Source organism: Lynx rufus, unplaced genomic scaffold (assembly GCF_022079265.1).
Source record: "Lynx rufus isolate CCGP_SWC_20201006 ecotype Redwood Valley unplaced genomic scaffold, mLynRuf1.p SCAF_11, whole genome shotgun sequence".
In the NCBI taxonomy this organism is placed as follows: Eukaryota; Metazoa; Chordata; class Mammalia; order Carnivora; family Felidae; genus Lynx; species Lynx rufus.
The window spans coordinates 69,000,794-69,023,435 of NW_025814825.1; the positions used below are offsets into that span (position 1 = coordinate 69,000,794).

General features: G+C 56.9%; 2 protein-coding genes across 2 annotated transcripts; both read right to left on the bottom strand.

Annotated features, from left to right (window-relative positions):
• Positions 1 to 451: 451 nt before the first annotated feature.
• Positions 452 to 5,225, bottom strand: FUOM (fucose mutarotase). Its single transcript, XM_047072766.1, has 6 exons — positions 5,138 to 5,225; positions 4,340 to 4,408; positions 2,810 to 2,880; positions 2,521 to 2,619; positions 1,816 to 1,889; positions 452 to 1,551 (listed from the first exon to the last, which is right to left on the bottom strand). The coding sequence occupies exons 1-6, from the start codon at positions 5,220 to 5,222 to the stop codon at positions 1,485 to 1,487; spliced, it is 465 nt and encodes a 154-aa protein (XP_046928722.1). The 5' UTR covers positions 5,223 to 5,225; the 3' UTR covers positions 452 to 1,484.
• Positions 5,226 to 10,987: 5,762 nt separating this feature from the next.
• Positions 10,988 to 18,960, bottom strand: ECHS1 (enoyl-CoA hydratase, short chain 1). Its single transcript, XM_047073666.1, has 8 exons — positions 18,873 to 18,960; positions 17,519 to 17,716; positions 16,890 to 17,017; positions 15,776 to 15,875; positions 14,496 to 14,600; positions 13,896 to 14,015; positions 12,314 to 12,381; positions 10,988 to 11,365 (listed from the first exon to the last, which is right to left on the bottom strand). Exons 1-8 carry the CDS (start codon positions 18,958 to 18,960, stop codon positions 11,300 to 11,302), a joined length of 873 nt encoding a protein of 290 aa, XP_046929622.1. The 3' UTR covers positions 10,988 to 11,299.
• Between the last annotated feature and the right edge of the window lie 3,682 nt (positions 18,961 to 22,642).

A 22,642-nucleotide genomic window follows, 5' to 3' on the forward strand; every position in this document is an offset into this window, starting at 1 on the left:
AGAGGCGGGTGAGCTGGGGATTTGGGAGCGTGCAGTTGAGGTGTGCAAGCCTCAGGACAGGAGACACTGGCAGAGGCAAGAGGCCTGTCAAGAGTGGACAATATCCCAGGGTATTTAACTGTACACTTTACACGTGTACAATTTATTCTGTCGGTTAAGTCTCAATAAAGCTGTTTAAAGAAAAGCCTTCGTGGGGCGCCTGGGTGGCGTAGTCGGTTAAGCGTCCGACTTCAGCCAGGTCACGATCTCGCGGTACGTGAGTTCGAGCCCCGCGTCAGGCTCTGGGCTGACGGCTCGGAGCCTGGAGCCTGTTTCCGATTCTGTGTCTCCCTCTCTCTCTGCCCCTCCCCCGTTCATGCTCTGTCTCTCTCTGTCCCAAAAATAAATAAAAAACGTTGAAAAAAAAAATTAAAAAAAGAAAAAAAAAAAAAAAGAAAAGAAAAGCCTTCGTGTGGCTAGAAGTGGCCGTGGGGTCAGGGGTCTGAGGTTAAGCCCCGGCAGTAACTGGCCCAGAGCAGCGTCCCTTCAGGTAGAGCCTCAGATCTGCAGCCCGGTGGGCTTGCCTGCCCTCTGGATTCTCCTCGACATATGGACACCAGCTCCTGGTCGCAAGCCTCTGAGGCCGGAGGGCCCCTGGTCATGCCAATTCCTGCACACACATGGCTGAAAGAGGTCTGGAGGGAAAGGAGAGGGTTTGGGGAGACCCTGGGGTCCAGGGCAGTGGTGGCAGGATGCCTCCCACCCCGAGGCCCGACCCAAGCCTCATGCTGAAGCCACGACAGCCTCCTCCTCCACGCTGCTTCGGGCCGGCTGGCCCTTTGCCTGCTGGGCCAGGGGCGTTCTCCTGTCCTTTACCCCTCACCCGCCCACTTCCCAGGATGGTTCAGGCTGCTGCGTATTCAGTAGGCACTCAACCACTCGAGACAGAGAACAGAGAACAAGAGACGTGCCCCCCCCCCACTTCCCGAAGCATCCAGACCAGGTGCTGACACCTGCCCGCCTGGTCCTCTCCAGGGCCACCCACATGTCTCCCCACTCAGGGCCACCTGGGCAGCGGCTCCACCCACCTCCAGGCCTCTTGCGTTGTCACGGCCCCCCACACAGTCTCCACTCCACCTGTGTGAGCTCTTGTCTCAAACTACAGGGGGGAGGGAGGCCTCACCTCCCACCTGAGGAGGCAGCAAAGGGGACGGAGGGATGGGCACTCCACGGAGCCAATGGCTTCCCTCGTGCTTAGAACCAAACAAGTCTTTGTGAGGGGGGGGGGGGCTGTTGTTGAGGCCTCTGGACCCTGACAAACCGCTACGGTTTCTGACATTTTCATAAATTGGGTGCATCCCAGTCCCAGACCCCTCCCAGGACTGGCCTGGCCCCCCGGGGCTCCCGGTTGGCTGCAGTCTGGGCGCTCCAGAGCGGGGCCAGCTCGTCTGTCGTCTGGCTCAGAGATCCAGATTTCCTCCTGGGCCCCGTGGTCTTCGCCAGGCCTAGCAGAGGGCGTCGGGGGCCAGCACCCCCTTCTTGAGGATGAGGTTTCCGTAGAGGGCTGTCTCCCTGCATAAGGAAGTGAGCTGAGCACCAGGCTGGGGCCCGATGTTCTGCCACCCACCTGGCCCACCTTCACCCCAGGCGCTAGACTAATCCAGGGACCGGTCATCAGGCAAATCCCTTGGCAGTCATATTCCCAGTGGGGCATCCGGTCTCAGTCAGGGCAGGGCTGAGCAGAGGGTAGGGGGGGCTCTGGAGTGGGGAGGAGGGCCCAGCATGGCCCAGACCCAGCAGGACCAGCAGGACCCCATGGGCCTGGCCAGAACTCACCCAGTCGCTACAACAGCAAAAGCCTTCTTGGCCCGCGCATAAAACTCAAACCTCTCTATCTTCGCCAGCGTGTCCTGGAAGGCAAAATGTCATGGTCCAGGGACCTTGCTCAGAAACCCTCAAGGGCCCAAGCAGGTAGCAGGGGCATGAGGTCACATGGCTGCTCTGAGGTTCATTTCTCTGGCTCTCCTTGCTGGGGTCCCAAGGATGCTTGGCCTCTGAGCTGTGAGGGCTGGACGGGCAGGAGCATGGGGGGCTGTGGTGGCCACCTGCCTGGGGCCCTTGTGTCCCTTGGAGCTGGCCTGAGGGCAGGAGGGTGCCTGCCCAGGACAGAAGCCCCAAGCATCCTCTCCTCAGGTGGGTCCTGCCCAACACACCTGCCAGCGGGTGGTCCTTGGAGGACAAGCCCACCCCCTCACAATGCGCGGGTGACACACGGCATTGGCCAGGCCTCTGACCACAAGACAGGGGCCGGGGCACCCCACTTCCCCCGGGCTCCGCTCAGACAGGCTGGCGTGGGGGAGGGACCCCAGGCGAAGCCAGGTCAGGATCCTGAGGCAGGGCACAGCCACATCCCCAGGGTCACTCTTCTGTGGAGGGAAGGCAAGTGCTGAGACAACTGTAGCACGGAATGTGGGGCCTCGGTCTTGTGCTCCTCCTGGCCTCCAAGGAGGTGAAGCTTTCCTGGTGGGGCCGCAGTCTCACCGTGCAGCCGGCCCCGGACAGGATGGACTGGTAGCTCCTCCACACCGGGGTCTGAAGGCCCTTCGTCCTGTCGCTGGGCACCAGGTCCATGACAGCAGCCTAGGCACAGAGGGGTCAGCTTCGCGGTCTGTCTGGTTGCCCTGGGTGCTACCAGGCCCCCACACTGGGTGACAGTTCAGGGGTCCTCCGTTCAGGGTCAGAGCCCTTTGGGGACACATTCCTCCCCACTCAAGGCAAGTGGGCCCCCTGAGGTCTGACAAAGAAGAAAGCAAGTGGAAAAGGCACTCACCGGGCTCTCTACGTAGGTGTCCAGGGGCAGCAGCTTCAGCACGGCCTCCAGGAGCTGCGGGATGCCCAGGCCTGAGGGCACAGTGCCAGCCTGAGACTCCAGCCCTCTCCCACCTGGCTGCTGATGGTGCCACCTGCCCTGTTGGCCTGTCCACACCGTTCCCCCTGGGCCTCACTCAGCTGGCCAGCAAGAATGCACTTGGGCCCAGGACAGAGAAGGCCCTGCAGGCACGTGCTGCCCGCCTGGGGACACTTATTGGGGCCACACTGGCATCTCCCCGCCCTGTGGCCATCCTGGCTCTGGGCCTGCCCTGCCCGTCCCCCTTCACTGCACTACACAGGTTATTGGTGGTGACCTCAAAGTCATCTATCAGGAAGGGCACCTGGGCCACTTCCCTGAGCCCAGAAGTCCCCCGACATGACCCCTGGGTTGCCACTCTTATCCTGTGGTGAGCACAGTGGGGCCTGGGAAGAGGCTGTCCCCACGGCCCCTGTTCTCCCGTAGAGCTGGGTCCTGATTGTTAAAGAACTCGTGCGCATCGTACAAAACTGGGAAATACAGAAACTGCTGGTGAGAAACCCCGAGAGCACTTCCTTTTGCCATCTTCTCTGCTCTTCTTGGTGGTTGACTTGTCCGCAAGCCTGGCTCCGACCCCTAACTGCTAGTTTCCACTAACACGCAGGGTGTGCGCGTCGCTTGGAGGCTTGGCTGCTCCTTGCCTCCCAGCATTTGGCCTTTCCCACGGCCCATCCTCCTTGGGTCATCTGGCTCAGGGTGTAAACTGAGGCACAGCTGGCTCATCTCTGTCGGCAGGGAGTGGAAGCCAAGGCCACTGGGTCTGGAGCTGGCAGCCCACTGAACATGCCTCAGACCACTGGCCTGCGTTGTCCGGGGCGGGGCGGGGGAGGGGTTAGCCCACGTTTCACATCTCTGTGCCTCAGTGACCTCGCCTCTCCACGGAGAGTCATGTCCCCCTCACGGCATCGCTGAGGGCGGGGAAACAGCCATGCCCAGTTTGAGCCCAGTGCCAGCCCAGGTAGGACAGGACGCTGCTGCTCTTATCCCCCCTGCCCAGACCTTACTCTCGGTACAACTCTGCTACCTCTATCACCTTGGGGATCTGGTTCCAGGACTCTCCAAGTCAAGCCTCCTGCCCACCCCTTAGGGTCAGAGGGTCTTAGAAACAGAGCACGTGGGCACCTGGAGCCCGTGAGGCCAGGCCACCAGTACTGGGATTTCTAGTGAACACCTGACCTGGTTGTACTAGTGCTCAGCCAGCCGATGAGGCTCTGGGCCTCAGTTTCCCCACTTGCATGAAGTTACCAAGTGGTGTCTCAGATGGAGCAGGAGGCCCAGGGTCATCTCTGGGGTTGGGGTTGAAGAGGGTCCTGGTACCGGGATTTCCTGGCTCACTGGTGGGTGCTTGGGGAATGAGTGGGGATGGGGACAGAGCTGCCACACTTGGGGAGCCGAGAGCGGGGACGACTGCCCATCCACCCTAATCCACCCTGTCAGAGGTGGCCAACTCACCGTCGGCACGGATCTCCTCCGGGCCACACCTGCATATGGAGGAGGTGGGGAAGTTCACGTCTGCAAAAACTGAACAGCCATCCAACCCGATTAGACATCCCTTGGTGGGTCCTTGGGTCTGCGCAGCCCATCTTCCAACTTCGTGGGTGGGCGCAGACCTCGGGTCACCTGCTCACTGCCCTCTCCGACCCCTCCCATCAGAGGTGGGGGGAGGGGACAGGGAGTTTCCCAGTGGTGTAGAAACTGCAGGTGTTTCCAGGACGAGGGCGGATTTTGGACCCGCGGCCTCCACCCAGCAGGGGCGCCCCGTCCTGAGAAGCTGCCCCCGTCCGAGGCCCACGGCCCCAGGAAAAGATAAAGCGCCGCAAACAAATTGGTGTGACCCTTCGGGGGCCGTCTGGGAAGGGGTCTGGAGACAGCACACCGGGCCTGAGGCCGGAGCTGGGAACTTGGCCGCCCCCCCACCCCCAAAAGCCAGGCTGATGGAGGGGCCGGGCCTCCCGGACACAGCCCTGCCTGGAGCAAGGGTCGCTGTCCTCGTGACCTTCTGGGACCAACCAAAGTCGGGGCAGGGGCTTGGGCCACCGCCCGGGCCTCAGTTTCCTAAAGGACGCGGGACGGGGAAGGAGGGAGTGTCCTACTGGGAAGTCGGATGGGGCGGCCCATGCAATGCCCCCACCACCCTTCCCTGGAAGCGGGAGTCGTCGTCTCCTGGCCGGGCCACAGCCTGGGCCGGGCCACCTGCCCGGCTTCTTCCGAGGGTGGGGGCCCCCGAGGCCCTGTCCCCGCCGCGCTCACCGATCTCGTCTCCGTGCCCCATCCGCGCCAGGGCGTAGAGCAGCTCGGGGGACAGCAGCGCCGGGATGCCCTTCAGCACCACCATGCTCGCGGGGGTCTGGAGCGGGGGGCGGGACCTCGACGGAAGGGGCGGGGCCTGGAGCGGAGCAGGCGGGGCCTCGACGGAAGGGGCGGGACCGCGCGAGGCGTACCTGGGGCTGGAAGCTCAGAGTCGCGCTGGCTGACCCTGGGCAGGGGTGGTGACAACCGGCCCAGCCCCACAGGCGTCTTCCTGGGCCTCGCGTGTTTGTGGTCCGAGCTCTCCGCTGCCGCCCCTCGCGGCCTCCCCGCCCGCCTCCGCTACGCCCCCAGGCCAGGCTGAGCCCCCCAGTCGCACCCCAGACCGCCGGGTCTCTGGTGTCGCTGAGTGGGGAAGGGCGGGTGACCAGACCTGTCAGACTTCTTTAACCAACATTCTTCCTTCAGGACACCCGCCGGCCTGCCCTGGGGTGGGGGAACCCTGGAGGGCAGGCAGCTGTGGCCTCTGGGCTAAGTGGGTGTGCTGGGAGCACCCCATTGGCGTTTTCCACCCTGCCCCCCAAGTGTCAGCCTGCTGACACCCCTCAGGTAACTGACTGGGGTACAGCGCCCCATCCCAGGACAGCAGTGCCCTGACCTGCCAGCCTTCCTCAAGACTGGATCTTCCCACCCCCACCTTCCCAAGATGGGGTGTCCAGACCGGGGGGGGGGTGTGCTGGATCCACAGCTCCTTCCGGTAAACAGAGGGAGCACCTTGCCTTCAGCTGGCCAGAGTCCCCTGCCTGCTGACCCTTGTCCCCGCCACCTGGAATCTGGATGCTGGGCTCCCTCCTTAAGAGCCAGGATCACCAACCATCTCAGGGTGTCACCACCTCCTGTACACTCCTTGCTGGAAGATGCCCACTTCCACAGCAGGGCACCCCACAGCCTGTCTGTGTCCGGGGCTCTGTCAGGTTCTGGGGCCTGATCCTGGTAGCCGGTAGCTAACTGCCATCCCACAGTGCCACGGGCACATCTCCACTGAAAGACGGGGTTTATTCCCTTCCCTTGAACCAGGTGGACCTTTGTGACTGCTTTGACCAATAGAATATGCTGGAAATGGTGCTGTCTGGCTTCTGAGGTTAGGTCATAAAAGGCAGCACGGCTTCCTCCTGATTCTATCCTCAGAACACTTGTCCAGGGAACCCAGTCACCATATTGGCAGGAAGCCCAGGACACATGGAGAACCTCCTGGTGGATATGTTGGTCCTTGGCTCCAGCTAGGCCCCGCTGATGCAGCACCAACCACCAGAAGAGTGAGTGAGTGGTCAGGAGGCCCCAGCTTAGGCCCCAGACACAGTGGGATAAAGACAAGCTGACCCATACAGACTGTGAGAACGGCTAGTGATTGCTGCCCTAAGCCACTAAGTTCAGGGGCAATTTGTTACACAGCTCTAGCTGGCTGATGCAGGTGGCTCCTGGGCCCTGCTAAGATGGACACCAAGAGCTCCACCAACACTGTCGCTGGCCTTCAATCTGTGTCTACTCTCTTCCCATCTGCGCCCACACTCAGGCTGGAGGGCAGACAGCAGAGCAGATGTGCACACGTGTGCTGGCCTGGTCGTACCCCACGTAAAGACCCACCACCGAACCTCACTGCCCGGTGTGCAGATGGGGATCCTGTCCAGCTCCAGCCGGCCCTTAGCCCCAGGGCCTCACCTCACAGTGCGGCCCTGCTCACCTGCCCAGTGGGAGACGGCCCGACCCAGAGCCGTGGGCAGGCTCTCTCCTTCTGGAGCCCACCTTCTTCCGCTTCACTGCCACACGGACTCAGGGTTGTGTGGTCCGTGCTACTGTCATGACCCCCAGCCCTGTGGTTCTGGGAATGCTGGGAGGCCTGGCTTCTCCTGGGAAGGTTCTGTACATGAAAGACAACAAAGCCACAGCAAAGAAAGAAAGAAAGAAAGAAAGAAAGAAAGAAAGAAAGAAAGAAAGAAAGAAAAGAAAAGAAAGGAAAGAAAGGAAGAAAGAAAAGACGTCTCTGTGTTTTCCTGCTGGGCCCTGGGGTGCTTGGCTGGTTGAGGAGACAGTTGGAAACCAGCCTGGCATCTGGCAGGGCCAGGAACGCAGGGCCCTGGGCTGCCCGGTTGGGCAGGGTGAAGGCAGGAGCCGCCAGGGGCTGGAAGGGGGAGGGGGGGGGGGAGGGGGGGGGCGGGGGGCAGGGGAAGGCCAGCAGGGCCTGTACCAGGGCCTTCCGAGTGGCTGCCTCCACCCTGGGTGAGGGTTGTGCCTGAGCAGTTTGAACTCCAAAATGGAAGTGTGCAAACATGAGGGGAGAAGCCAATATGGTACAGAGAGATAAGTAAGGCAAGGTTTCAGCTTCAAAACAAATCAAAATCCCAAACAATATGGGGCCAGAAGTCCATTAACTCCAAGGGAGTGGGAGCTTCGCCTCGGGGTATGTGGCCCCCGGGCAGTGTCCTGCTCAGGGCTGCCAGCTATGCTGTCACTCACGGCAAAGCCTGTGGCCGCGTGCTAGCCTCCCTGCAGCTCAGCCCAGAGCCCCCAAGCCAGCTCTCACCCCACCAGGCCTAGGGGGTGGGCTCCTGTCTCTGCCAAGTTCTGGAGCCCAAGTAACCCTATGGATACAGACATGTGAGGCACACGGAGACTCTGACGTGCATGTTCAATGTTTAACAATTTCTTGGCTTCTGGCTGCACACGGCTAAGACAGGGTGTGAAGACAAGTCTCAGATGGACCCCTCAAAACTGGCTCCTCAGGAGGCGCCTGGGTGGTTCAATCAGTTAAGCGTCCGACTTTGGCTCAGGTTATGATCTCACGGTTTGTGAGTTCGAGCCCTGTGTCGGGCTCTGTGCTGACAGCTCGGAGCCTGGAGCCTGGAGCCTGCTTCGGATTCTGTGTCTCCCTCTCTCTCTGACCTTCCCCTGCTCTCTCTCTCTCTAAAATAAATAAACATTAAAAAAAAATGAAAAACCCCAGCTCCTCACAATCCTGGGGCACATTGCTCGATCAAATTACAGAGGCTGCTGCCTCATGCCTGTGAAAAATTAAACAAATGGATTTCTCCAACTTTCAGGTTTCTTTCCTCGGACACCTCTGCTTGTTCATTCTAGAATCTGCGATAGGCGTTATGCCATCCAGCACAAACCCTCAGTTATGCATTCAGCTTTAATAAATGAGTATTTCCACATCTATTGCCCGAAGAATGCCCAGCTTTCTGGTGACCTGCCCAGAGAGCCTGTTCGGTGTGGCCCGAATCCCATTCCCTCGTACCTACTTCTGCCCACGTCACACGGTCTGAGACCGAGGCTTATCTGTAAAGAATATCACCCTGCCTTCTGTCTGCACTCTCAGCCCCGGGGAGCGGGGGATCTCCCGCCTGCCTCTCAACACCTCCCTTCTGGAGCCTGCTCCAAACTCACTGATTTCTGACCACGAAGCACAGGAGAACAGACAGGTCCTGGGTGAAGCCTGCAGCGCTAATACCTGCAGGGCAAACGGTCCGCATAGGATCAGAATTCCTGTTGTGGCCCAGTGCCCGGCTTTGCTGCACAAATGTAACCAAAACACAAGAGCATGTCATCTAAGGTGTTCAGACAGCCAAGCTTTACAGAAGGTCATTTCAACTCTTTGTCAAGCATTCAGCTCGTTTCCTGGGGCGGGGGGTACACACTCCTGGCCCTATCCCAGCCCAAGACCGTGACTGGATCTGCACGTCCAGAAATGATCTCAGCTGTGTTCCAGCCTCTGGACTACCTGCCCACACCTACCTGCAGGACACAGTGGAGGAGGCAACTGTCACGAGTGCTCCCGGGTCACCACTGAGCCGCAGGGAGAGAGGGCTCCCAGGGATGTGCGCTCTGAGGCTCAGCTCCTGGACGAGTCCCTGCGTGGGCAGAGCTCTGCCCTGGTTTGTGAGCAGCACTCACCGTCCCCTGACAGGCGGGGCTGTCTCTGTAGAGCAACGCTGGCAGGGGGAGGGCTGGGGATGGCGTGGCAGCCGGCAGGCGCTTTCCCCTCACCCGGGCCCATCAGTTAACCGGCAGCTGCTGTGCCACATGCACCAGCGTCGATAGCTAGCTGGGTCCCCATGGTGCCCGGCGCTCACCCGTAGATGCTCACGTCCCGGCCCCACCTCAGAGGGTCCGATGATGTTCTGAGGCTGGGCCCCTGCCCTGGGGTAGTGACTGCTCGCTTCACCCCTGAAGCTCTCAGGCAAGACATGGGTCCCCGTCCTGTGGTGCAGGGCTTTTGCTCACGGACCTGGTGAGGGACGGTTTGGAGCACCACGCTGTGCTGGCCCAAGAATTGAGCAGCAGACGTCTGGTGGGGTGTGGGTGGCCTCCTGTGACTGGGGTCCCTCCATTACCCAGTGCCCTGCACGGTGTGATCCAGGGGACGCAGCTGGCCCACCAGAGTCTGAAGCCAACAGAGGAGACGGGCTGTAGAAATTCGGTCTCCTACCGCAGGTTCCGCTGGATGCCTTGGAGACCTCACATACCAGGGCCCCCATGGTTCTGGTCCAGGTCTGGGGGCACGTGCATTCCAGCAAACACCCCAGGGGTTCGGTTCGGATGCATGATGCATGTGGTGCCTAACATCAGTGCCGGAGACTCAGCCTGCCTGGCCCTGAGAAGCACCAGGGAGAGGCTAGCCGACGAGTTTAGATGGGACGGGGTAGGGCAGGTCCCTGTCACAGGCAGCCTGTCCCTTGACAGGCTCACTTCTCAAAATCTTACAGACACGCTCACGCTGAAGCACGAGGATTCACACACAGAATGCTCACCACGGTGTTTTGCACACAGTTCTGGTAATTGGATACTGGATGCAGCCTAATATCCAACACCAGGGGAAATAAACCACAACATACCTGCATAATTATGTATTTCAGGGCCATCGGGCGGGATGCTCGCAGGAACATTACTCAGCCACGAGAAGAAATCAAACTCCATTGTGTGCTATGACCTGGACAGAACTTGGAAACACACTAGATTCCTGGACACAGAAAGAAGGTGGCCGAGGCAGCACCAAGGCTGAGAGGTCACGGTTTGGAACAGGGGTTAGTGTTTAATGGGGACAGAGTCTCTGTTCGGAGGATGAAGCAGCATGGAGATGGGCAGCAGGGAAAACACCGCGAACACACTTGGGAGAGTTAAAAACGGACGAGATGGTAACCTGTACGTTACATATATTTTACCACAAGTAAAAGAATGCTCGTCAAACACGAGAAGAGGGAGCACTTGTAGGACGGGAGTAGAAGACAACCAGTCAGTGCACTTTGGAGAAGCGTGGATGCAGAATTCCATTTTCATAAAAAAGAAAACTGAGCTCCGTACTCATGTGTGCACGTGTGTGCACAGAAATATCTAGAAAGCTCCGTGCCTGTCAGCAGTGGTTACCCTGTGTGATGGGTGACTTACTTTATGGACTTCTGTGCTGTGTGACTGTCGTCACAACAACAAAGCGGAAGTTTGCACGGCGATGTGATGCTCACCTCCAGAGGAGAAAGGCACGATGCGATTTATGTCTGCCACGTAGTCAGCAGCGCCACCCTCGGAGCGGCACGTTCACCGGCTGTGAAACCACACAGCGACCCAGCAGGGGACACACTTCCATCTGAACGTGACACACTGTACACACTCACTATCTCAGTTCCTGAAATTGAGTAAAAACTTAAACACGCCAAAGGCTCGTGAGCAGAATTATTTTCAGTTTATTTTGAGAGTGTGTGCGCGCAAGCAGGGTGAAGAGGCAGAGAGAGAGAGAGACAGACTCTCAAGACAGAGAACCTCAAGCAGGCTCTGTGCTGTTAGCGCAGAGCCCGACGTGGGGCTTGGTCTCATGAACTGTGAGATCGTGACCTGAGCTGAAATCAAGAGTCGGACGCTCAACCGACTGAGCCCCCCCGGCGTCCTGAGCAGAATCTGATTAAGAAGAATATGCTTAGTCAGGACGTGAACACACTCCAAGTGCCGATTCTCACGGCCGCTGGGTTCAGACTGCCCACCACTGAGAGCACGAGCCCCGAGGAGCTGAGTGTCCCCCACACAGCCCTTTACAAGAGAAGGACTGATTTGCTTCTACAACTGTCAGACTGTATTTTCTCTCTTTAAGTAGAAACTTCAAGGCGGAGACAGAGGCGCTCACTGGTCTTTGAAACTGGCCTTTCTCTTTTCCACAAATGCAGTCATCCCTTCCTTCCGGTCTTCCTGGTGGGAAAGGGAAAAAAGGCGGAGATGGACATTTGTCAAGCGCGGGGCTCAGCCTGTCTGGGGTTTGCTCAGTCTGTCGGGTTCCTCTGCCCTCCGATTTCCAGAGTGGTGGGGGCACCGGGAGGGAGGGTCCTGCATTGGGATCGCCTGGAAACCTGGGAGTGACCCAGATTCCCTGACCACTTAGGGTTGGCCTGGAAATGGCAGTTTTATATGTCACTCAGCCCCAGGTCTGATCATTCAGGGGCCACTGATTTACATGTCAAATAAACTCTCATCCACAGAGAAGCTCAGATGCACGTGTTTGGGTCATTCACCTGTTCTGCACCTGGTTTAGTGGCGGTCTGTGTCAACGAGTATCCTGAGTGCCAAGGAGCAGGACACGGAGTGCAAGCCCACTTTGCACCTTTCTCTGCGTGCGCGCATGTGCACACACGTGCACACGCATACCTTCACTCCCTCGACAGGCAAAGCTATTTCTGATCTTTTATGAAACACCTACATAAGACTTTCTGATAAAAAAAGAGGTTTTAATGACCATTACAAGACTGACCACCTTTCGGTCACTGTCAGAAATCCTAGAAAACACTGTTTTGAAGCTCTGGGTTGCAATTTCAGAACACATTCAAATTCCGTTCCCAGCAATTTGACAGATCTAGGAAAATTATGGGCAAGCGGACTGCATTTACATACGGGAGCTTGCTGTCTAAGAGTGCAGTTCCTAAGACCTTCCGTAACAGGAAGTCACCCTGTAAGAGCTTCCATACACTGCACTTATTTGCGAAAATCATGCTCACGGACAGGATACATCTGATCCAGTTACTGGGGAAGTGAATGGTTCAACCAAAGAGAAATGGTATCTAATGAAAAAATCTACAAGGAAATTCTCCGTGATTTTTATGGCTGGGACACTTGTGACGCCTCATCTGAGTGTTGTTTACTCACAGTAGCGAACGTTGAATAGAAGAGCTTCTTCTCCAACTTGTTTCCCTCTGTTAATGTCATTTCAAAAGCTGAAAAAGAAAATCCTGAAGTCATGAACTCTGGTGTTAGATGTGGGAACATATAAATTTTTTACAGTGATAGGGAACATTTCCCGCTGACCCACATCAACCTCAATTTCACCATGATTGAGACCGCAGCTTGGGAAGCCCTCCCTGGCTGAGACATCAGCAAAGCCACCTGCTCAGAGGGCTTCCTGAGCTTCCTGCCCAGTGGCCGAAAAAACAGAGGCGTGAGGAAATGAGTAGAAGAGTTTAACGACCAACTCTGTCCAATCACAAGAGAATCTGGGAGCCTACAGAAGTAGATGTATTTCACAAAACGTTAAAAAAATAAGAATTAAAGGGGTGCCTGGGTGGCTCAGTCAGTGGAGCCTCGGACTTTGGCTCAGGTCATGATCTCATGGTTCGTGGGACTGAGTCCCGTGTCAGCCTCTGCGCTGACAGTGTGGAGCCTGTTGGGGATCTTCCCTCTCCCTCTGCCCCTCCCCTGCTTGTGCTTTCTCTCAAAATAAATAAAAATTACAAAAAAAGAAGAAAAAAAAGGATTTATTAAAAACAAAAAAGGGAATGAAAACCAGAAAAAGGAGCATTGTGCCAGAACAGAGTCCTGGAGTCCCGGGCAGTAAGAACGCCATTGCTCTGGGCCCCGTCTTTCTGGCGAAGGTGCAGTGTTTCTCTTGGCTGAGCGCCAGGAGCAGCAGGTCCTGGGCGAGGGGTGGAACGGTGGCAGGTGCCTCTGACTGTGGCCTCACGGACACTCTGCAGGAACAGCAGCGTCCGCTTCTGGAGTGTGTGCTACCCACACACCCCCGCAGGGAAGCGTCACAAACACCAGCTCACTCAAGGAAGGTGGCGGCAGCCCAGGGTGACCAGCTTTCCCGCATATGAGTGCAGGCCCCGGGGCCTCAGCAGCCATCTCGGGCCCACGGTCTTCTAGGCAGCACCAGGCAAGACCCCCCAATGCCTGGACCACGTGCTCCGTTAAAACTCCAGAAATTCTCAGAAGGGCCACAGCCGCTTGGCCGGTAGAGAGCAGATGGAGTCTGGAGCCACGGGGGGCAGCAGGCACGCTGACCCCGGTTCACAAGGGTGTCCACGAGCCTATACTACCCGTCCGGCCCTGCCCACGGCACAGCCCACACCCTGCTGCGGACAGGGAAGCATGCCCCACCAGGTTCTGGGGGCTGAGCCGACTTTCTCAGGAGCCGGACTGGTTTCACTCTAGGGACCATCCTGCCCATCCCACCCATTTCCCTGTAGCCCAGAGCTCGTGACCCTCTGTCCCTCAGGCTGGCTCCTTCCTTGGGTTGTGACAGCAAGGGGACTCAGAAGGTTTCAGGAGAATCTGTAGCCAGCAACCAAAAACTAGAACTCTACAAAGAGCCAGGATCACAACATGAAGAACCTCGTGATTTCTGTCCAGGGTGGGTTAAGATGCATGACTTAGAACCAAAGCCTCGAGGCTCACGACTGTTCCTGTGCTGCCCGGCCCTTGGACCTCCGCCTCCCGGCAGAACCCCCACCTGCATTCACGGACTCTTTGGCCATTGCTGCTATGATTTTGGAATTGCTGGCAATTTTCTCCGCACACCGGATGGCTTCTTCGACCAGTGTCTCCACAGGAAAAATTTTGCTTACAAGACCTAAAACACAAAAAGGTAAATAACATGGGAAAACAGCACTGGTTATGTTTTTCTGAGTCATGATGCTGTGCCAAGAGCCCGGGTCTTCTGGGTGCTAACAAGGGGCTGCAGTGACACAGTAAAGGCTCCACGCCATCCCTGAGGTGGGGCCGATGCCCTCTGCTGCTGGGGCCACTAGGCTCTCACAGACACATAAATTAGGAACAGAGAGTCCCCCAGGGGCAGAGAAGGAGTGTGTCCGCCGAGGGTCTCCAAGATCCCCCACCGCTGACACTGGGCTTGGGAAACAGGATGGTTTTCTAATGATTCTTTAACCAGATGTCTGTTTTAGTTATTTTACACATGGGGCATTCCCAATAAAAAACAAAGGCAGCTGTCCCCGGGGTTCTCGGGACACCGGAAAGCACGGCTGGACACAGCCCTCCCCTCTCTACTCAGCTCCCCGTGAGGGCGGCTCCATGGGGCAGCGCTGGCTCCCACCTGCTTGCTTGGCATCCCGGGCAGAGATCCGGTCACCAGTGAGGACCATCTCCATGGCCAGTGACTTTCCAACAGCACGGGTCAGTCTCTGGGTGCCCCCTGCACCTGCAGGCACAGAAGGCTGCAGGTCACAGCCAGTTCATGGCCAGTGCAAGCCAAGACGCTACAGACACACTTCCAGCAAGTTCTGAGGGGTGAAGATGGGCCCCGTGGGTGGGGCAGGTGGGCAGAAAGGAGGCAACTTAAAGCCCTCAGGGGAGGCTCCTTTTCCTACTCGGGCCCCACGCCTGGCAGGCCGAGTCCTCTGCATGAGCAGCCCTCTGGCAGGAGTCAGACTGCTCAGACCCTGGCCCCGCGCAACCTGGAGGGCAGCTGGGGTGGCCTCTGACAGTGGCCTGCTGCCCTCAGGGTATGGAGTGAGACCAAGGGCTCCACCTCCTGGGCTGCTGAGTGTGTCTTTATCTCCAGTGCTGGCTTCTGTGCACCCCACTCACCCTCCTGCTCACTTGACACTCTGCAGCTGGAAAAACAGTGATCTGCCCAGTCATCTGCCCCACGCCGAACCCCAGGCTGCCAGGATGAGCAAAGGGGACCACCTGAGGGAGATACCCACAGTCCAGCAGGCTCAGGTACTATTTCAAGGAAGTGCAGGCCTTGGCACAAGGACAGAAGAGCCCAGCGGTCAGCAGGGCTCATCCAGGGCTTTCCTTGCCCGTATCTGACCCCACAGCTGCTCCCTGCCTGCCGGGCTGCTCAGGAGATACTGTGAGCTCCAGGCTCTACATGCAGGGCAGAGACCCTGCGGGGAAGTGAGCCAGGAGTCCTCATCAAGTGGTCCCCAGGGCACAGAGGGGTCACTGTTTGCCCACGGATCCCGTCAGCCTCCTCGTGCGGTATGTGATTCCCTGCTCTGTTGAACCTGGGGTCACAAGCCAGAATCACTGCAGCTATAATGCAACATGCAGCCGGCCACTCCTACTAGCGTCTGACAAGGAATCGGGCTGTCATTAAAGGAGACTGCGCAGCCGGAGGCTCTTGAGCCACCGTCTGAGCACTGCTGTGTCCACTGGGGCTTAGTGTGCTGGCCAGCAGAGGCAGCAATGGGAGCAGATAGGTGGCCGCCGGGCCAGTGCTCGTTCGGCGGCCCGGGGTCCCTCGTCAGATGCAAGCTGCATGCTTTTGTCTACTGGTGGAAAAGCCCATCACTTCCTGAGACGTGGGCAAATTCCAGAGAATTATCTGAAGGAAGACTTTACGTGAGAGAGGTCATCACGCTTTACCTGGGATGGTTCCTAGTAGGATCTCCGGCTGCGCAAACTGGGCTTTCTCTCCGGCATAAATGATGTCACACATCATAGCAAGTTCGCAGCCGCCACCAAGCTGCAAAACACGAGGCGCCACCAGGAAACCCAGTCAGAAATTCACTCTATCTGCCTAAATTTTCTGTTAAAATGAACCTGCCCAAGAGTAGCAAGAGTCACACAAGAGATGCAAAGTTAGTTACGTGTTCCCATAAGTTACCCACAAATGGCCGATGCTGGCAACGGGCCCAACGGCAAACTCTCTCAGCTCGGTGGGTCCCACAGGCTCGAAGGCAGCCTCGAAGGCAGCCAGGGAGTTCATGAGTTAGCAGGCAGGATGGTGGTCCAATAAACCCGACTGGCTGACCCCGGCTTACCCAAGGGGAGCTTTGTTAAAGGATCACTAACAGAGCTGCCTCCATCACTTCGCTACGACCAGCCCCAGTGCCTTTGAGTGCCCATGTGCCTGGACAGAGTCCCTGAACTACCACGCGGAGAACACGTCTCTCAACGGCGGCAGAGGCTGTCAGTTTACAGGTGCAGGGCAGGCTGCAGCCATTAAAACTGTACAGAAAAGGCAGAACGCAGCCTATGACCTAGTAGAGGCAGTCGTTCCCTGGAGTCATGGGGGCTGCGGTGGGGACGGAGGGGCTCTCGTAACAAAGGAACCAGAAAGCCAGCGGTTGAACGTCCACTAACAAAAGCCAGTGCTGTAATGTGTTCTCTCTGTGCTTCCCGGGTCTTTGGCGTCACTTGGTAGGAGGGGCATGCTGGCTGGTAACTACACTCTGGCCTTTTCTTTTCTTTTCTTTTTTTTTTAAATATTTACTTATTTTTGGGAGAGAGACAGAGCATGAGCAGGGGAGGGGCAGAGAGAGAGGGAGACACAGAATCTGAAGCAGGCTCCAGGCTCCGAGCTGTCAGCACAGAGCCTGATGCGGGGCTCGAACCCACGAACTGTGAGATCACAACCCGAGCCAAAGTCAGACGCTTAACCGACTGAGCCACCCAGGTCACTCTGGCCTTTTCAAAACAAAAATCGGTTATTTGATGCCTGCCAGTGTGCTGAGAGGAGGTGTGGCCCGACACTCACGGCGTAGCCATTGACAGCAGCTATGACTGGCTTCTTAACCCGGGCAAGTCGGTCCCAGTGGCTCAAAAACATGCTGGAGTAACAGTCCTGGAACGTTCGGCTCTGCATCTCCTTGATGTCGGCTCCAGCTGGGGGGTGGAAACGAGGTCCCAGTTACGAGAGCAGAGACCCCATGTTGCTATGGGAGCTGTGAGTGTGTAGGAACGGCCAAGCAGGACCTGTGAGGCGATGGCCACAGGGACAGAGGCGGCAGCAGGGACAGAGGCGATACACCATGGTATTTGTTGACAGAGGTGACACAGAGGGACCGCCGGATAGGAACCAGGTGCAAGCGGGACTCAGAAGGCTTATTCATTAGTCACTTAAGCCCTCAACGCACATAAAACCCGACTGTCGGGGACCCGAATTCCTCTCAAACTCATTTTGCTGGTGGAGCACACTTGAATGTTAAACAGACAGAGCAGTTATTTGAAGAAATACTGGTGTCGTTTACGCTTTACATTTAAAGAAACCCCAAGTACTAAAGCGTCTGATGCTGCCGTGGAGGTCTAAGTGCCTACAATGCCACGTGCCACGGTCAGACTGCCCCTCCAACACCTGGCTGACCGGCGGCCATGCTGCCCACACACCTGCAAATGCCTTCTCCCCACCCGTGAGGACGATGGCCCCCACGGCGGGGTCCTCCTCAAAGGCGTCCAGTGCCTGGTTGAGCTCCATCATCAGGCCATTGCAGAGCGCGTTGAGTGCTTTGGGGCGGTTCAGTTGGATCAGCCCCACGTTGCCGTCCTTCCCCTTCTTTTCTGCGATGAGGTACTGAAAGTCAGCACCTGGGGTGAGAGGGGACAAAGGGATTTCCATTCACGTAGGCATCGAACTAGCGGGACTTAACCCGTCAGTGGACGGAGTGACCCTGACATGTCCCCGGCCCAGTCCTCAGGCAGCAGCACACAGCTTTCAGCCTCATGGGTGGCCTCTGTACCAGTCTCTACCCTCACAGAAGTGTGAACATTTCCTTAAGCTAGAAAGCAAACCCAACAATAAATAGCAGCCCACAGCGGCCTTCCTTCTCCTGCATGTGCTGGTCAACACCGCCCAGAACCTGCACTAGGGACATCCCGTGACCCCGCAGAAACAAGGGATGGGGACATAGGTTCCTTCAACAAACGCCAACTCGGTGGCAGAACCAAGCTGCGGACAGAACACAGCAGGAGGCACACACAGGGAAAAGGTGACTGCCGCGGCCGGGAGGGTCAGGCCGCTCAGATTTGGGGGGTCAGTAAGGCCTGGAGAGGAAGAAGTGTAACCTCGGAAACCACAGGTGTGTGTGGGGTGAGGATCGGCACCTACCCTGGGGGTCGGTTGGGGAGCGACACGGAAAATACTTAGCAGCAGCACGAATGCTGCCTGGGAAACGACTGCTGACTGCAGGTCAGGGGCCGAAGCGAACCTCAAGGAAACGGAGGGTAAGACCACAGGCCGTGGCAGCGGGCAGTCACGTGGGTACCTGCGTGGGTACCCGCCAAAGGAAGAGGAGGCAGGGATTCGCCCAGCTCAGGGACAAGCCAAGCGCTCCTCGGGAGGCCCGCGCCCCGGCTGAAGGCTGAGTGCGGGACGGGCCGGCCAGACCTGGGGCAGCAGCGGACACGGGCGGCCCGCACTGGAGGCCTGCCGGACCAAGCACGTGGCCGTTTCCAAACCCGAGGCCCCAACTGCACCTTCTCTTGAACTCCCGAAAACCAACAAGCAAACTGAAACGGCCAGCGGTCTCGGCACGCGGTCCTGATCCCAACTGAGGGGGCACCAGTAACCCCAGAGCCCAGCGGGGGAGGCGGCAGGTGCTGAGGGGCGGGGTCAGGCCCTGGCGGCGACTGCGGGTGCTGAGGGGTCAGCTCCGGAGTCGAGCAGGGTCAGGCCCGGGAGTCCCAGGTGCGGCCGCGGTGCCGGGCCCCCACCCCGGGTCCGCGCCCTCGGCCCCGCACTCACCCGAGGCGAAGGCGCGCAGGGCCGCGCAGCCGAGCCGGGGGCGCAGCGGGCCGCGGACGCAGGGTAGCAGGACGCGCAGGGCGGCCATGGCGCTCTGGGACGAGTCGCCCCGCCCCGCGGAGCCGCCCCCGGCTCCGCCAGTCAGGGCCCGGCCCGCCTCCTGGCCGGCGTCGCGAGAAGGCGAGGGCATCGCGAGACCAGTGGCGTGCCGGAAGGGGGCGTGACGAGGCCTGGGGAAGGGGTCAAGGCTCGAGGAGCCAAACCCGGCGCGCGGGTGGCGGCGGTGGGCTGAGGGATTTTGGGGGGCCCCGGGCGGCGGACACCAGCCCTGAAGATGCCGAGGGTCAGGCCCGCCGCTGTCTGACCGCCCGTGGGGACCCCAGTCAAGCCGCCTGACGTGCCCGGGAAGGTCGCCAGGGGCTGCCGGGGCCTCTTCTTGACCTTGACCTTTAGCCTTCGGCCCTTGCCACCCCGTTCCGGACGTGTCCCCCCACTTCCGGGACGAGCCCCCACGCGGCTTTCCCGGAGGCCGGGTTCGGGGCAGGGCTCGCGGGCGCGGGGTCCCAAGCCTGTGCGCCCTTGGGGACGCCCTGGGTCTCTCACCACCCCCCCCCCTCCCCCAGTCCTGCACGACAAGCGTGACCGCGGGGTCGGAAAGAAGCTGAACGGAGTGATGGTTCCTGAGCGCTGTCCCGGGGGTGGCTGGCATTCTGTTGGTGCTTCGCCCCCGCAGTCCCGCGCTCTCGGCGCCGCGGAGACATTGTGCTGTCCCTGGCCCGCGTGCGCTCACGGTGGGGCGTCCCTGGCTACACCTCCCGCGCACACGGTGCGGTGCGTCCCGGGCTCTCGCGCTCGGTGTTGCATACTCCCCAGCACCAAAATTTTTGTACGTGTAGGTCTAGACAGCGTGCGTGCGTCACCGTACTGATTGTTTACACTGGCGGCCAGGTAGCTACTGAATACTAGATTATGGGTAGCTTTATAAAAGTAATATTTAACTAAATTTTAAGAATGATCTTGTAAGTTTAAATTCTTTTGGTTGTAAGTTACGAGTGCTCAGACACCAGGCTTCCATTTGTATCTTGTGCAGGCTCTGCAAATGGAGAAAAAGACAGAGTCTACAAGTGGAAAGTACAATTGGAGTTTTAAGTAAATAAAAAATTCAAACCAGAACCGAATACTCGGCAAGGTTTATTTCAAGGCTGAGGGTGGAATAAAGACCTTTTCATGCAAACAGAAACACTGCCAACTGTGTGCTAAAGGAGACTGTGTCCGCGTGGGCTACACGGCTGGAACAGGCACACAAAATGAAATGGTTCCAGCATGAGAGAAGTTTCTGGGACCCCAGGGCTGGTGTTGAGGAGGGTGCCTGCTGTCCTCCATGAGGACAAGAGCACAAGTGACAGAACAAATGTATTAACCTTCAAAATAAAAGTCACTTACTTTACCAGCAAAAATGGGTTTATTTGGAAATAGCAGAGAAGAGCAAGTAGGGACATGCCAGCTATAGTCCAGTGCAACAGAGGAGAGGAACTTTATGCAGAAGGAGGACTTTGGGAGGCACTGCCTCAAACTAAAGTCTTTTGGAGAGAAGCAAGAGTTCCTGGTGATGAGCGTTTCTTGGCTGAGTTGCAGGAGTGGTCCTTGTTTTTGTGCACATGCAATGTTCACCTCTTCCTGTAGGGGCCTGTAATTGATGATCCTTTATTCCCAAGGATTCTTAGGTTGGGTCTGTAATTCACAATTCCTGTAATCCACATGGAGTGGTATGGCTCCCCCTTTTGGCCTCGGGACTCTATTTTGGTGAGGTTTCTCTTATTGTGGTGTGTGTATATATACATATATACAAATATATATGTATACATATATATACATACACATATATACATACATACACACATACATACATACATATATATACATACACACACACACACACACACACACACACACACACACACACGTTGGGCCTCAGCAAAGTTTAAAACCTTTGTATTCCAAAGGACACCACGAAGAAAGTGAAAAGACAACCCACAGAATGAGAAAAATTTTTTGCAAACAAAAGATGTGATAAGGGTCTTGTGTCTAAAATATATAAAAACACTTTCAACTCCATAATAAAAAGGCAAACCATTAAGAAATGGGCAAAGGAGGGGTGCCTAGATGGCTCAGTCGGAAGGCCGTGCGACTCTTGATCTCGGGGTTGTAAGTTCGAGTTCCACGTTTGGTGTAGCGGTTACTAAAAAGTAAACCAAAAAATGGGCAAAGACTTGAACAGAAACTTCTCCAATACAGATATACAGATGACCAATGTGCGCACAAAAAGGTGCTCGGTATCTGTAGTCACTAGGGAAATGCAAATCAAAACCACAGTGAGAGATCACCTCATCCTAGAATGGCTATAACCAAAAGGACAGATAATGGTAACTGTTCGCAAGGATGTGGAGAGATTGGAAGGCTTCTTCGCTGCTGCTGGGAATGTAAAACAATGCAGTCACTTTGGAAGGTAGTCTGGCAGTTCCTCAAAAAGTTAAACGTAGTGTGACCACATGACCCAGCAATTCTACTCCTGCGTATATACCCAAGAGAATGAAAACACAGGTCTACACAAAATCTTGTTCGTGAATATTCATAGCAGTGTTATTCATAGTATCAAAAGTGTGGGGAAAAAATCCAAATGCCGATCACCTTAATGGGTAAAAATGTGGTATGTCTATGCGACGAATGCATTAAAATGGATTAGAATACACAATAGAATGTTATTTGGCAATAACATGAGGTGTACTGACACCTGCTACAATGTGGGTGAACGATATGCTGAGTGAAAAAGGCCCTGTACTATTGTATGACTCCATTTACACAAATGTCCAGAATAGGCAGATCCATAGCGGCAGAAATCAGATTAGTAATCGCCAGGGGTTGCAGAAGGGGTGTGGTGGGGCACTGCTAAAAAGGAGGTTTCTTCTTGGAGTGACGAGCATGTTCCAAACTTGCTTGTGGTGATGGTTTCACAGCTCTGTAAACATACTGTAAACCAGTGAATTGCACACTTTAAACGGGTGAACTATATGGCATGTGAATTGTGATCAGTAAAGCTGTTTACAACTGGACAACCTGATTTACTTAGGTCACATGGGCAACATCACTGTGTAGTTGCAGCCTCGATGGCCAGGGGTGGCCCTCGGGCTGATCAGAAGCTCATGACAGAAACAAGGGTGTCCTGTGTGTGCTTGAGCTGCTGCTGGTGGCCTCAGACACAGCCAAGTAGTCCAGCCCCGGTCGTGGCCATGGGACTTTCCTGTTTCCAAGAATGTGGGACGAGGATGACAGACCCAGCTACTGGTCACAGTGCTGGTTGCAGCTATAGTTTGATTCAGGCGGTGGTGCCACAGTGAAGGGACACAGGGGCAGGAGATGTCCTTTCCTACAGCCTGGGGACTAAGGTGCTCCCTCCCCCAGGTGTCAACCTAGCTGTCTTCTCTCCCCAGCCATAAACTCAAGTTGTGGACTTTGCCTTCTCTCCAATCACCCTCTACATGCACCCAGGCCTTCCATTCAGATGTCATCTGCATGGGCCACCACTGGGCTGGGGGCAGGGGTACACATGGAGCAGGTATTCAGTCAAGTGGTCCCTGCCTTCAAGGTGTAGGGCTGTGTCAAACAAGAAGATCCAGGGGAGTGGGCCAGAATTAAGTTTGAGTCCCCCAGACCCTGTTTTGGCCAGCTTCTTATCCAGGAATGATCAGGGCAGAATCTAACTTCCTAAATAG

Bases quoted from the DNA above. Each gene is read 5' to 3' on its own strand.
- ECHS1 (XM_047073666.1), bottom strand. From the start codon at position 18,960: ATGGCCGCCCTGCGCGTCCTGCTACCCTGCGTCCGCGGCCCGCTGCGC. The intron at 17,018-17,518 runs GTGTGTGGGCAG...TCCACCCCCCAG, and splicing joins TGGGGAGAAGGCATTTGCAG to CTGGAGCCGACATCAAGGAG. The intron at 11,366-12,313 runs GTGAGTAAACAA...CTTTCCCACCAG, and splicing joins TCTATTCAACGTTCGCTACT to GAAGACCGGAAGGAAGGGAT.
- FUOM (XM_047072766.1), bottom strand. From the start codon at position 5,222: ATGGTGGTGCTGAAGGGCATCCCGGCGCTGCTGTCCCCCGAGCTGCTC. The intron at 4,409-5,137 runs GTGAGCGCGGCG...ATGGCTGTTCAG, and splicing joins GGGGCACGGAGACGAGATCG to TTTTTGCAGACGTGAACTTC. The intron at 2,881-4,339 runs GTGAGTTGGCCA...CTGTGCCCTCAG, and splicing joins GGAGGAGATCCGTGCCGACG to GCCTGGGCATCCCGCAGCTC.